Here is a 15,077-nt window from a genome sequence, read left to right on the forward strand (position 1 = left end):
TGAATGCACCATAAATCCAACGCAGTTTACTTTACAGAAAGCTTTTCGGCTCATGTCTTGATCATAGTGACGAGTGAGATTTTTCCGTATTTAAACACAGGAAGGCAAGTTTGTGATTACAGCACTCAGTTCTGATCCTAAGTAGAAGTCAACAGGTTTGTTATGGATGGTGCAAGCCATACATTCTATTGTTTGAAGGCCATAAATAGCAGCGATAATGATTGAAATCTGGATTGTTCGTACTGTTCCTGTCAGTATTTCAGCGTGGCCTTCACTGTTTTAGTGCAACTGATGAATTTGGGCCCTAAGGACAAAAACACTCAGACAAACAGGGATTTTCTTCCTAAACATTTTAGCGTACCTCCCAAAAGCTGGTGACCCTTATGAACGTTTTCCTGGAGCGCCGTTGCCTCAGAGTGTCTAATGTAATATACTGAATGTGGTTTTTACACTCCAACAACAAGGCAGGCCGCCGCCTCACATTGCAGCCTTATATCACTCTCTAAAGCCGTCTGCTCTGAAGGTGTTAGTGTTGTTTATTTTTTTTGTGCAGTTCACATTTTTCAGGCTAAGGTGCCATAACACCTTATCGCTCATTCAGCAAAGCAAACGTACATTTTTCTGACTACCTGTCTAAATACCGTCAGCGTGGTTCCAGAACCACAGCACTACTTTCTGCTTCCAAACAGCAGAACATTTTATTAGAGCTGCCAGTTACAGTCGTTGTGTGTGTGTGCGTGTGTTTCCATTTTTAATTATGTGTATTCACGTTCCTACATGTTTGTCTTGGGTGTGTGTGGCCAGTAAAGTCATGTGTGTGGACATAACCTCAGCCCTGTTAATCTTCTGAATCATAACACTGATTACATGAAGACATGGAGCTGATGGATGTTTGTACAACTGGAAGTTTCTCATCTGTGTGCGTGTGTGTGTGTGTGTGTGTGTGTGTTTCCAGCAGCACATCTCAGGGAGGGGCTCTAGGCTTGAACTGTCAAACTCTTTGGAGAACGATCAAGCTGAATTCATAATCGTTCTATTCAGCTGTAGTTCTATTTTAGGGTTTTACAACAATGGAAATTCAACTTTCACAACAACCAGATCCATCTGACTTCTTACAGAGCAAAGGCACAACGCTGTTAAGATGTCAAGATGCTGCTCAAAATTCAAGTTCAAAAGTACTTTATTGATCCCAAAGGGAAATTAAATGTTGTTGTAACTCATTCATTTACATTCTTCAAAAAGTTATTGAAGATGGCGATGGCTGTTGGCAGGAAAGATTTTCTGCAGCAGTCTGTGCTGCACTAAATCTGAAGAAGCCTCTGACTGAAGGCGCACTGTTTTTGAAAGACGGTATTGTGAAGAGGATGGTCAGGGTCGTCCACGATTCTCTTGATCTTATGAAGAATCCTTCTTTGCATAATTATCTCCAGAGGTTTCACAGTCGTCCTCTACATGAAACAAAGTTTATTAACCTAAGAATCTAAGGTGCAGCGATAAACTGGTTCACCGATCAGTCAGCCCAGATTTTCATTTTCAATATTCTCATGTCAGTTATACAGCTGCCTCATCTACCTCCAGAGGTCTGAGATTCAACGCCGCTGCGTTTCAGTTGACCACATAATCACGCAAATTGAAATTACAAAAATGAATTTGCTGAATGGGAATACACTAATTTAGAAAAAAAACACATTTTGTTTTATATATTTATAAATTTTATTAAATTTTTTTGGGAAGGTCTGCAGTAGGATGAGGTGATTTTTCGGCTGTATTGAAATTTGTGTATTTGGCAAAACTGCGATGGAAATTTAGTATTTTTTATTTGCTTTTCACCAGTCATGTGACCAACAACCGGATGTTACTACTGGCAGAAATGATGAAGAAGATGACAGGAAGTGGTAGCAGGATGATGGTGCAGCATGTTTTTTGGGTTGTTTTTTTTTCACGATTTATCTCGTGAACAAACTAATTTACGTGTTTCTTATTTAGTGGAAACACGTATCGGTGAAAATAGGAATCGGCAGGTCAGGCTTTCTACAGATCAGTGATTGGCCAGAAAACTGCTATCAGTGCACCTAGCAGTTTGTGTTTAGCATGAAAATCAAAATCAGTTTAATCAATTACAGCAAAACACACGTGGGTTTATTGAAAATGTAGATTTTCGAACCAAACTAGCTCACCTGTATAATATTTGACCAAAATTGTAAAGATCCACCGTGGAGGGCCTGAAGAGCCACATGGGGCCGCAGGTTGCAGACTCCCTGGTCTGGGTCTCTAAATGTTCTGGTTACCACTTTGAAAAGGTCAAGTCGTCCGTTTGGTTTCTCAGTGATTGACGGCATTTCACCTCATTTCGCTGCTGTTAGACGGCTGCGGTAAGCATCTGCTGCTGGGGAACACGAGATGGACCTAATGTGATTGCTCTGCGCTTTGTAAATGCCTCCCCCAGCGTAGATCGATACGGAGCCTGGTGGGGGGGGCCCGATTCGAGCGGCAGGCTTGTCAGTCAGCCCCTGTTGGATCTCTCTTGTTTGTGCCTGCGTGTAAATAGCACCCTGATCCAGACGAGACGGGCTCGCATTAAGGACGGAACATGCAGACGCCTTTAACCAGAGAGACACTAGCTTGACCTTTAGCTGGAAGACAAGATGCTGACAGCTACATGAAACACCGTGGCATGCTTTAGAAACCACTGTACAGATTTTTGCTTTTTACATTTGTTTAATCATCCAGTTTCATATCACCAACCTAACTATTAGATATGGATAACCCATGTAAATCCGTATTCCAGTTCACAAATGATGATTTCAATTATTAAGGGAAAGAGTTATCCAAACCAAGCTGGCTTCTATATAATTGTCGTGTGACATGCATCATAATTCTGCATCAGAAGAAGCCAGACGTGGTGAATCCAGACGCAAACATTCTGAAAATTCTGATTAGGAACTTAGAAAAGAAGTCCCACCACTCTGAACTCTGACTCCACATCCAGACAGATTTTTCTGCACAATTCACAGTCAACGCTCCACAAAAAGACCGTCGCTATTAGCTGTGCTTTGTTTTTTTTAGCTTCCTGTTATGATCTTGTGACGATTTGTCGCTGAATAACCTTCAGATCAATACGTAGACGGCTCCGTCCATAAACTGTTAGCTGCTGCACGATGTCGACGTTCTTCTTCTGCGCATGCGGGTCGCCGTTCACACTGAAGTCTGACTGCAGTCGGGTTTAATTAGAAGCATCAACGGCCAGATCACATAAAAAAAGAAATTACGTTTCAGGAAAAACATTGGACTTGCTGTTAGCCGGGTCTAAGAGCTGCACGCCTTTCACAAAGTTAGATTTTTGTCAACAAAAAAATTCCCAATTTCACATTAATATGTGAAGTTGTCTAACTGAAATGGAGCTTTGTTTTTGCAGCATTGAGTTTGGAACTTTCCCATTGACGCCAGTTTTGCCTTTTTCTTCCCGACTATAAATTTCTATTGGTGCTCTCTCATATTTTGTTCAGTAGAATCGGAGCTATCAGTGAAAAAAAGATCTTAGTTTAGTTTAGACATTTTTTACACATCCTTCTGCGTTCCTGTACTGTCAAAACCTGACTTCACTTTGGATTTGAAACTTTGGTATTGAGACGTATTGTGACAACGACCCCAATTCTGCTTTTAATGCACAAGTTTTGAACTCCTGAACCGGTCTGCAGGTGTAACTGCATACAGTTTGCACACTCGTGATAAAAGCCAGACCTGAAGGCTCCGGGTCGGCTCACGTTGTCTGTCCCTGAAGAAAGGCCGGCCGATGTGATTTAGACGCCCTGGGGCGACAGAAGCTGTGAGAGCGAAGAGACGAGTGAGCAGCAGCAAGGAGATAACGCCACTCACAGGAAATGGCCCTTCAAGGACAGCAGGGCTGGAATAGTCACATGATCACAGACCGAGCCGGGAGAAGATCCAACAGGCTCAGATAAACAACCAGTCCTGCAGGAATGGCTTTATTTACACGAGCTCTAACAGAAACATCTTTGGCAGCGAGATTCTTTGTGTAAATAACCGTTAAACTGAACTAAATCACCTCTGACTGTAAGAACTGCATGTCCACTCACGAGGACATTGTTTTATATTGTTTGACTCGTCTTATTCACACCCATCTGTGTGAGTATGATGAGTTTTTGAAGAATGTGGACAAAAAATGAAGCGTCAGACTTTAGTGGTAGGATTTCTGTCTTTGGTAAAAGACCACGAGCCGTTTCACCCGCTAGTGTTGGACTCTGGCTTTAGTTTTGGTTGTGTTTACCCAGAAAGCTCTGCTTTTGGAACAGCGCTTGACGTACACGTACGCTTTCGAACCGTGCCAGAGTTCACTTCACCCGAGCAGAGACCTGGGTTTTCAGACGGACCAGAGTTCGCTTTGTTTGGTCCGAGTCAGAGTTCGATGGAGCGTTCGCTCCTCCTGAGTCAACCAAACTTTCTAAGGCAAATGAGTTGAGATTAAATCTGACTAAAACGGGACTGGTGTCACACTTAATCTCAGTTCAAAGTCATTACTCCGAAGCGGGCATATGGTTCAGCGTGACGGACACACCACTTATCCTGCTTGAGTATTCAGCCTCGGCTCTGCGTTTCAAGGAATGTGCATCTGTCTGATGAATGTCGGCGTCTACATCTTTATATCATCTATCATGTCCCGAGGTGCAGAGAGCCTGGATCAGCAGGGTGCAGGGCTCAGAGGGAGGGAGAGAGAGAGAGAGAGGACTGCTTTCTCACTCCTCACAGTCTCCACCGATGACTGGCTGACCTTTTCTGTCCGTTTAGGAATTCACTGGAAACAAACGACAGATCCTACTCAGACGTGAAAACAGACACACATTAGCTGCCTTTTCTGTCCAAATATAAAACTAAAACCATAAAGAATGACAGATTTGTGTGCCCAGTGAATAACAGAAAGCAATACATCATGTACCAGCCATCAGGCTCTTCCTGTTTCTCGTTTCATGGTTGTTATCTCTCCCTTGCTAGAAGTATGAAAGTCCTGACTTTCATGGATTTTTTCCCAAAGCTCCGTACACTGATATGAACTTCATGTTGAATTGATCAGATATGATTCGTGTTTCACATCAACATCAAGTTGAAACCAGAAGTTTACATATACTGAATAAACACAAACACCTTTGGTTCTCGTTCTGAAGCTACATGAGACCAAACTTATCTTGTTTTAGTTGCTGCAATAATAGAATGTGTCACATTTATTTATTGATTTCTTCAAGATCAGAAGTTTACATATAGTACGACGAGGGAAGGCCGAGATGATGATGTCACGGCTTTGGAAACCTCTGATAGGCTAACTGACACATTTCAGTTAACTTTAGTTTGACCTCTGGATATATTTTAAGGAACAACCGTTCTCCACTGTGAATAGAGAGGTGTTGAGCTGAACAAGGCGGCTATTAATGTTAATTCAGTGTTTGGAAGCGAAGCCTAGACAGACTGAACAGCTTTGTTGAAACTAGCTAAACCTGCTACCAGCCAGGTAGCTAGAATTCAATTCTAAACTGTAGAAAATCAATGTTTACAACTTCTCCATTTGTTTCCTGATTGGCGAACACACACACCAATCAGCCAATCGGTTGAAATTCTACTGTAAGAATCTAAGTCAATGGGAGAAAACCGAGACTGAGCCGTGAAAGGAGATGAGAATCCAGCGGAATTGTGTCAGAAGGTGATTTCCAGGCTAACGGATCGCTGCAGTCCCTAGGGAGTTCAAAACATGAACACTGCTGGTTTTAACTCAGATATTCACCACAGGAGCAGGATACAGGCGGTTTGTAGAACCAGTTAGATTTAGAGAGGTTGCTAAGGAAACAGTCAAAAACAAAAAGCCTAGCAAGCTTTACCCCATTGTTGTACGATAGATTGTTGATTCTATATTGCATTGTGTTTCTGTGTTTGATATGATGTAATGCACTTTGAAATGACTTGCTGCTGAAATGTGCTACACAAATAAAATTTTATTGATGTACATTCTTATATATGACCTTATTGAGTGAGACATTGACTACTGTGAAAGTTATTGACAGAGCATGTATGTAGCCTGCGGGTTTAGAGATGTTTATTAGATCATTTTTCTGTTTTTAAATAGAAAACTGACATTTTCCTTATGCATTCTACTAATATGTTGATTTCCCTCTTTGATTTGTGCTTTACTTAAATTATCACAGAGAACATGCACTGAGAAAATGTAAAAATTTTCATGAGTACATTTAATATGAAAATGCTATTTTAATAGTAACATGTTGCCACCTTCCTAAAATAACAGCCTAAGTGATTTTTTTGGCAAAAGTGATTTTTTTTATTGCTGCCCAAATAATCTTTTGGTAAAAAAAAAAAAAAAAAAGAGGACAGGATTTTTTCTCTTCTTTTTTTTTTTTTTTAGTTTGCAAAAATCACTTTTGGCAAAAAATGTATTGGGTCATTATTTTAGGAAGGTGTCAATACAATCCTGTACAATTTCATAAGCGTACAGTAATTTAAGTCTTATACTGAAATTTTTCTAGCAACATTCTACTTTCCCTCGGAGTAGATGCTCATGCCTCCATGTTGCTGTCAGTTTGCTCTTTTTACACTTAAATTTCACCAGTGAGGGAAAATAAAATATATTTCTATTCTATTGTCTGTTCATTCAGTAATGGAGTTGAACAGAGAAAGTCTTCATCCTAGTTAAGTTAAAGTAGTAATTTATTCTTATGGATCTTCTAACATGTATATATACAGTATCTTTTTATATATATATATATATATATATATATATATATATATATATATATATATATATATAAAGCTTTTTTTTATAAACTAAAAAGGAAAAAAAATGAGGAAGCCTCGCTAATGGAAAACCATCTGTGTGATCTGAGCGTTATCCCAGCAGGATGTTGGGTTTTAGCAGTGATGGCTGTAGGCATAAACAAGAGACGCAGACGGAGCCTCTTTGTTTTCCAAGACAGATGCTGCCCTTTTGAGCCGCGCGCAGGTAATGGCATCAATTTAACAGGCAGAAGATTTGTGAGCCGTCTCTGGTCCAGCCTGATGCGCTCGCATAAGGCAGGCAGGGCTGAGGCCAGATAAAACCCAGCAAACTGGACTTAAACTGGTTTAAACCCTGCTGGTCTCAACAGGCTTAGTGGGACTCAGGTGGACCTGAGTCCCACTAAGCCTGTTGAGACCCAGCAAGTTGTGGGAAGAGCTGAGGGTTAGCGAAGATGGTGAGGGAAGAAGAGAATTTAGGCCAAAGGACATGAAAATATTTACACAGATGTGTTAACCTGGTGAGAGAGGAGCGATGGGACAGTTTGTGAGCCGCTCTGTGTGTCTGGACCAAAAACCGGTTCAAATCTTACAAGGAAGATGTTTTATTTCCTTGCTGTACTGAAAGTGAGACGCGATAAAATGATCATGGACATTTAATGTTGTCAACAGAGTGCTTGCAGGAAAAATAAAGTTTTCAACTGAGATCACGGCAAAAACACACAATCTTACCAAAGTATCTTTGGTCTAGTTTCTAGTGCAAATACAGTATCATAGTACAGTTGAAATGAGACAAAACTAACTTACAAGTAAATTTTCAGCAAGAAATATGAGCTTGTTTTAAATCAATAATATTGTTGAAAAAGCAGTGATGGTTGTGAAGTCTAATGGCTGCTGGGAGGAAGGATCTGTAGTAACGCTCATTTGTTCACCTAGGATATCGTCTACCAGTGAGGCTTTGCTAGCCAAAGATCTGTCTCCGTCAGGCCAAGAGTGAAAGTGAAGCAGAGTTGTTTGCGCTGGTCTGTGTCTCACATGATCAGCACATTAGCTGCCTTGTGATTTGTTGCTAAGAAGTTTCCCTAACCCTGCGGCGGTGTTTGCTTTCAACTCTCTACACTGACCTGTGGTTATCAAAAGTAAAGACTTTTTTTTTTTACAAAAACATACAAATGAACATATGTTAAGCACTTACGTCTCTCTCTGTGTGTCTTTCTGTGTTTTTCAGGTTTGAGCGCTGCAAAGCTGCTAAAAGCTAGCGGGCTGAATCCTGTAGTGCTGGAGGCCAGGGATCGAGTCGGCGGCCGCACCTTCACTGTCCGGGTACGACTGGCATGGTCAACTGTTTGGTACAGCAGGAATGTGTTTCTGGAATAAAGCCTTAAAGGGGCGGTGTGATGCAAAATTGACTTTTTTGAGCTTCACGTCATGTAATAATGTTATTCCTGTTATTATAATGTTATTATGTTATATAATGTATCATCAATGTACAGTACATGTGTGATGTACATGTACATCACACATGTACATGTGAGGCAAGTGTTGCCAGTCAAGGCATAAATGTTTACGACTGTCATGAAGAGTCATTCACTAAATAATGACACCTAATTCAAAGTTGACACATTCAATGGACTTTTTCTACAAACCAAAACATGGACTCATATTTTCTGAAAATGTCGAACTCTTGTTTTGTTCCGGTGTTTACAGTATTTTGTTCTGTCTGATCTTGTGACCTGCAAATAATTGTTGCATATGTATTGCTTATAGCAGACTCAGCCCTGTTTTATACAGCATAACTCTGATCTGTTTTTGGGATGCGATCCGTTTCCCTCTGTTGCTTCCAGAACAAGGAGACAAAGTGGGTAGACCTCGGTGGGGCCTACATCGGACCGACTCAGAACCGCATCCTACGGTTGGCTAAAGAGTACGGCATTAAGACCTACAAAGTCAACGAGCAGGAACACCTGGTGCATTATGTCAACGTGAGTCCCTCAGTTTCATTAACTCTCTCAGTTTTTCTTTCTGATGAAACATTAACATGTTCCTGAGATGGTTTTCTCTTCATCTTCCCCATTTCTGCTTACGGTTTCCACTTAAAGCTGCAGACACCCTGAGACTGAGTCTGACTATCCAGGATTTACAGACCCATTCAATAAATTACATTACTATTATTGAAAAGTCCATTTATTTCAGGAACTTTATCACTAAGTGAAAAACAAATTCTAGAGTAATTACACACAGACTGATGTTAGAAATCCTTTATTAATGGTAATTATGATGATTTTCTGCTTAGTTAATGAAACATTTCAAATTCATCATATCAATAAAAAAACAGCTTAAAAACAGAAATGTTAAAAGAGTGTTTGAAAAGTTATTTTCTAAAGGTTCTTTTATTCTGATGAATGAGACTCTCATATTTTAGTTTATTGAACTTTGGCTGTTTCTTTTTGTGTGAGTGAGTCAATAGTCGGCGACTGGAGTGAGCAGCCTATCTGAATTAGAGTTTAGATTTATGACCCAAATCAAAATGATATGCATGATGGTCGGGTCGGACTCAGGCATCCGTGGCGCGTTTTTAATAAGCCTCCAATACAACCAGCACAGAGAAAATTAAGGCACCATAAAACTGGTGTTCATCTACTTATCTAGTCTAAACAGAGGAGCAGGAAGCTTAAAAAAAGAAAGTAACGTAGAGTAGTTAATTAGACTTAATTAGTCATGTTGGATCATGATTGGTCACCATGTCCACGGCTTTTGTCAGGATGGATATTTTAGACCCAATGCAGTCTCTAAACTAAATCCTTACGTGTTTTTTAGTGTAAGTTTCAGATTTTTTAGTCAGAATTGGTATAGAATAGCTAATCGCTGTCTTTTGTTTCCTTTGTGAACAAAAAAGTATTTTCTGTTTTTTCAGGAGTGAAGCTTGAAACCCAGTTTGTAAATGTAACAATTTGTAATATCTGTATTCTGACAAAGCGTGAGCTCTGCCTTTTTTCTTTTTTTTTTTTTTCAAATGCCAAAATGATGTGTCCGTTTCTTTCCTAAACGATGAGCCATCAGCTGCATTCTTGTAGTCTGGTTTTTCAGACTTTGTTCACAGACCTGAGATGTTGTGTTTACAATATTCAGGTTTTGTGTGACAATTTGATAAACTTCAACCAGTTTTAGGGATTGTAATGGATCATTAACGTTTTTCTGTTAAGAGCACAAGTCAAGTCACATCGCAGTGTGGGAGAGAAACCACTGAAAAACAGGATTTAGCTATAACTACAGAGTCTTTAGCATCTTATGCTGGCGATTACCACACTTAGCATGGCTACCATTAAAACTTTTGGTCCAGTTTTTAGAGCAGATATTTTAGTGTGGTTGAAATAAGACAAAACTAATTTGCAAGTAACTTTTCAGCTACAAGAGCTTGTTTTTAGTTTTAGTGAGTAAATCCTTAATATTGATGAAAAAGTGACAGTTCCACCAGTAGAGTACTTAACTTATGGGAAAAATGTCTTATTAGAAGCGATTTAATCTGCCAGTGGAACCAGCACTTTCTATCAATATTAAGAAATTATGTTCTTACAACAATCTTCTGTATCTTGATGAAAAGATCTAGGAGCTTTTCAGCTTAAGTTAGCTTTGTTTTTAGTGTACCGTGATATTTTCACTAGGAACTGGACCAGCTAGCTCTGTGTTCTTCCCTCTGTAACACCAACCACACCGAAGAGTCTAAATTAGCATGTTGCTTTCACTGGCTTTCCAAATTTCCGACCAGTCGGTCACCGTTCAGGGTCAATTAAACTGAACATGGATTATAGTATGGAGGACCTTCACATTTTGCTAATATATTTGTGACATATAATCCTCACAGAATATATTCTGTTGGGCTTCATCAGAGTGTGGGAGAGTAAAATCTTAACTTTAAATAATCCTGGTTATTTTTGCTTGACACAGAGTTTCTCTGTAGCTTTATGCGCTACAATTCTTGTTGCAGTTGGCTAAAAGTTTGCAGTCAATTTCTCTGGGTAATTTTTTTCTCCCTCACGTTGGTCACACCCTGGGCTACATTATCCTGACCAGTAGGGACAGGAGGGTTTAAAAACCAAACCATATTGTTTCAGCCAGCAGGACAGCCTTCCTCTCCTCTCCACCATCACCGACCAGAGAAGCGAATCTTTGCCTAAGGGATTTCTGTAATGTAGTTTCTTAATTCTTTAAGTAAATGAAAGGCAAACAAAGAGATACCATTTTCTTTAGTTCTTTCTGTTCTCTGCCTCATATCACGTTTGGGTGGGTGCGTCACTTTCCCTGCCACAGCCGAGCTCCTCCGCCTGATTAAATTAGCCTCCGCTGCCATATACTCTGATAGTCAGGTTGTAAAGCTGAGTAGTGCGGCTGGCAGCTCTCCCAGAGGAAGTGCAGGCTGTGTTTCAATCGTAAGTGCAGAGGTGGACTTTGAGCTTTTGTCCTGAAGGTGTGGACACAATAGCGTGCAAATACACTTACAAAGCGTTATCAGGAAAATTGTCCAAATGTCCACCAGCGCTCACCGTAGCGTTCAATTAAAGCCGTAGTAATCTAACAGTCCCGGGCTTTTAACAGGGCAATGAAAACACTGCGCTGCTACTTTTGGCAACTCATTCATGAACACTTTCTCTTCTCTATTGCTGTCTGTGTGACGAAGCAAATAGTACTGTTTACAGCACTATTATCGTATCGTTTATCATTTATTGTGATAAATTTCTTGTTGTCAGAAAAAAATTCCAATTATTCATAATTCCAAACTAAAACTGTTGGTATTGCCAGGGTTATTATTCTAACTATTTTCCTCCACTGTTTGTTCAGTGATGGTATCAAAAAATATCAATACATCCGAAAATATGCCAAAGCAGCTGACAAACAGTGTATGTATCGGGATTCAACACCAAAAACACACAAACAACAGAACATTCAGTCCATTACAGTGTTACGTTGCCAGGCTTGATGTTTATTTTGTGATTGTTAATACAATTATTGATAAGTGATTGCTGTGGTATATTAGATACTGCTGTGGTAACTACTAGATTAGCTCATTTAAACATTTGCTCTACTTTGATCTGTCAGCGCAGGTGTGGAGAACACACATTGAATTCTGCAGCACATCTACATGTTAAAAGTCAAGCTAGCATCCTCCTCTCCCTCGCAATTTATTTTTCCTAAAACTTTTTCCTGACCATATCGTGTGTTGCTGCAGCGTTGACATTAGTAGCAAAACACTGCGTTCATTTTTCTTTTCTATATCATGCGTACATTTAAGATTCAGCGTGTTACGTTGAAAACTTGTCAGCTAACACCAGTCGTTGGCAAGTCGTTTTTTTCCCCCTCCAATAGGAAGCTGGCTGGTGGCATCTTGCGCGTGTGACGTCACGCTGCAGCACGTCTATATTAGTGCCTCACGTTTTTATAATGACAACCATTCAGCTAAAATGCTGGTTGTTATTTTTCTACCCTTTCATCAAACTATAATAATTTTATCAGTTTATTAAACGTAAGAATTTCATCACATGATGATTATTTTTTATTATTATATTGGAATTTTGTCCCTAAGCCTCTATTTGCAATTAAGCTGCACCAGTTATATAATGAGTGATTGCCAGTGAAGCGTGGTTTGGACCCACCGCTGTGTCAGTATCCCTCATGTTCTATTGACCTACTTCAGCGGCTGTCTGTCATGTCACCAGTTAACACACAAGCGGCAGTCAGAAAAGAAATCTCTCACTGACTGTTGTCGTCACGTGAGCTCCTGCGTCTCCTTGGCAACTATCTATTGCAAGATGTACGATCGGCGCAGCCCTCACAGCTTCCTAGCTGGTTTCCATGGGAGCCATCCTCATCAAAAGCTGCTCAACAAGACGCCTCTGAGTGGATGTTTGTGTGTGTGTGTGTGTTTGTGCTTTAATTCTTTCAATAATACAGCTGTGTGAAGAGGTATGTAATTGATTGAACAGCTGACTGCAGAAACCTGGGAGAATCTGATTGGTTGGATGTCCGTGTTGAATATTGAACAGTAGTCCAGGTGCCCATCACTGTCTGAGTCCAAACACAGGCTGCGTTGAGATTTCCACCATATAACCTCAAGTAAAAAGAGTCAATTCTATTTTATTGTCCTAATGTGTTACATGGTCTAAATGCTACATTTAGAGCAGAAATGCTGCTGTTTAAAACGATGTGGTGACTTTGGCACTTTCTGTGACATTCTGTTGAAATCTATAAGAAGTTTTTCTATTTTCTTGTTTTTGTTGCCGTTTAAGTTCCTTTTTTTCATACTTTAATAACTGACTGCTTGCACTGGCTTATGGTGCACATAGACGAGGCTGGTTTAATTTGTATAACACCAGCAACAAATAATTATTATAAGTAAAAGTACATTAAAATAATTACAATAAGTTCGAGGCATAACTTGAACCATCTATTTTTTGTAAAGTGCCTCAAGACGACATTTTTGGTGAATTGGCGCAATATGAGTAGACTGAATTGAATGAAAGTGAACTGAATTGAATATAATTAACAACTGCACCAGCATGCTGCCCTGTACAAGTGGTGTAATGTCATCCAATCTAGCTAGGCATGAGCTATGCAGTTCATGTAGAAAACAAACAGAAGTGACCCAAGAACACAGCCTTGAGGAGCCCCATGTTTGAGCTTTATTTGCTCAAACCAGAGAATCCTGTTTCTGTACCAAAATCAGTGTGAGATGATCCACTCTAGCAGATATGTGGGATACAGATGGACGACACAAATTTCAGCTTGGTAAAAAAAAGTTATCTTGGTAATCAGGACAAACATTTCATGGTGTTTTAGAAAAACAACGGTCACCTACGGAAGTTTATAAAAAGCCGTCATTCTCGGACGAAGAGCGTTTCGAAATTCCCTTTAATTCAACTTATGGAATTTAAAACAAGGAACGTCACAGCTGTAAAGACTCCAACAAAGCTTGAATTTTGATTCATACAGAACATTTCCTATCATCCTAATGTTGCTTTGTGAAGGAACAGGAAGCATTCAGGCTGATGTTTACACCAGTCTACCCTGCATGACAACATCTGGCTGTCTTTTTTCTGGTAAAACCGTGAGTTTGTAGTAATCTAGCAAGCCTTTGTGTAATTAGGGTTAGCTTTCAAGCAAGCCGCCAAGCTAATCAGCTTTTCTGTTGCAGATTCTAATCCTAAAGGCCAGAGCTGGTTTCCTTTATCAGCAAACTAGTGTCTAACAGGCAGTGCAGCTCCGCACTGGACTCACTATCAGAGATGGGGAAATACTCTCTGAATAAATACGCTGCTCCTTATCAGAGATGAGGAAAGAGCCCTGCTGCTCCCTCTGTTCTGTTGGGTTCAGCAGCTTCTGTTCCTCTCTGTGTGTTGGTCCGTTTATGTTGAGAGAAGCTGCTAAAGTCAAGCATGCTCATGTTTTGTGAGACCTAAACATGTCTAGAGTAATTAATGGGAGGTTTACGGTGCATTCACTGTTTAATCCGCTTTAATCAAACAACAGTTTGTTTGCCTAAGAAGACTCGGTCTTGGTTCGGTTGAAGTAAACTCTGGCACAGTGCAAATGTTTTTGGGAACGGCAAAAGGACCGGAGAGCGCTCCAAAAGCAGGCAGCGCAGGGCATTATGGGTAAATGCATACAAAGCAAGCTAGCAAGTTTGCGCTAACAGGAGAAATAGCTGCTGATCTTCAGCCAATGCCAAAAGAGAAATCCTACCACCACCACAATTTGACACCACTCCATTTTTGTTTACCTTTTGTGAAGGAGGAAGTTGCGCTCATCGTCTTCTCCATCGTCTTCTCCACCCCCAGCATTCCATGTTGGTGTGAAATAGCTCTCTGTTTAGGATTTCTCAACTGTTTTTTCTTCAGTTGTGAGGATATAACGTGTTTCTGCTAATTCCTTTCTTTTTTCTTTTGGACTGTTGAACAATATGAGCAGATTTATTTGTTTTCATCTGAAGTATAATTTCTATTAAAGAATCCTTGAAAGCAGAGATCATAATCCAAACAAACAGTAAATTTTCCAGTCTTGAACAAAAAGTTTCCTCACAAACAAGCTTTTTCTTCAGTGGTTCTTGGTTTCAGCGCCGCCACAGGCCAGGAGGTGAACAGGAGGGTTTGCTTGGTTGCTTGGTGTGAAAGAGAAGCAGCTGAAAACGGAACAGCTGTTGTTTGTTTTACTCCAAATTCATAATTCACTTCATGAGCTGAAAAAAAAAACATTTTTTTTATCCAAAGAAAAGAAACTATGATGCCAACATAAAT

General features: G+C 40.1%; 1 protein-coding gene across 1 annotated transcript in view; it reads left to right on the forward strand.

Annotated features, from left to right (window-relative positions):
- maob (monoamine oxidase B) overlaps positions 1–15,077 on the forward strand; it is a 39,113-nt gene that overhangs the window by 4,052 nt on the left and 19,984 nt on the right. The window contains 2 exon segments of the mRNA XM_023336562.1: positions 8,021–8,115; positions 8,637–8,774. Coding sequence (XP_023192330.1) covers positions 8,021–8,115; positions 8,637–8,774 — 233 coding nt within the window.

The sequence above is a fragment of the Xiphophorus maculatus genome, chromosome 7, assembly GCF_002775205.1.
Source record: "Xiphophorus maculatus strain JP 163 A chromosome 7, X_maculatus-5.0-male, whole genome shotgun sequence".
In the NCBI taxonomy this organism is placed as follows: Eukaryota; Metazoa; Chordata; class Actinopteri; order Cyprinodontiformes; family Poeciliidae; genus Xiphophorus; species Xiphophorus maculatus.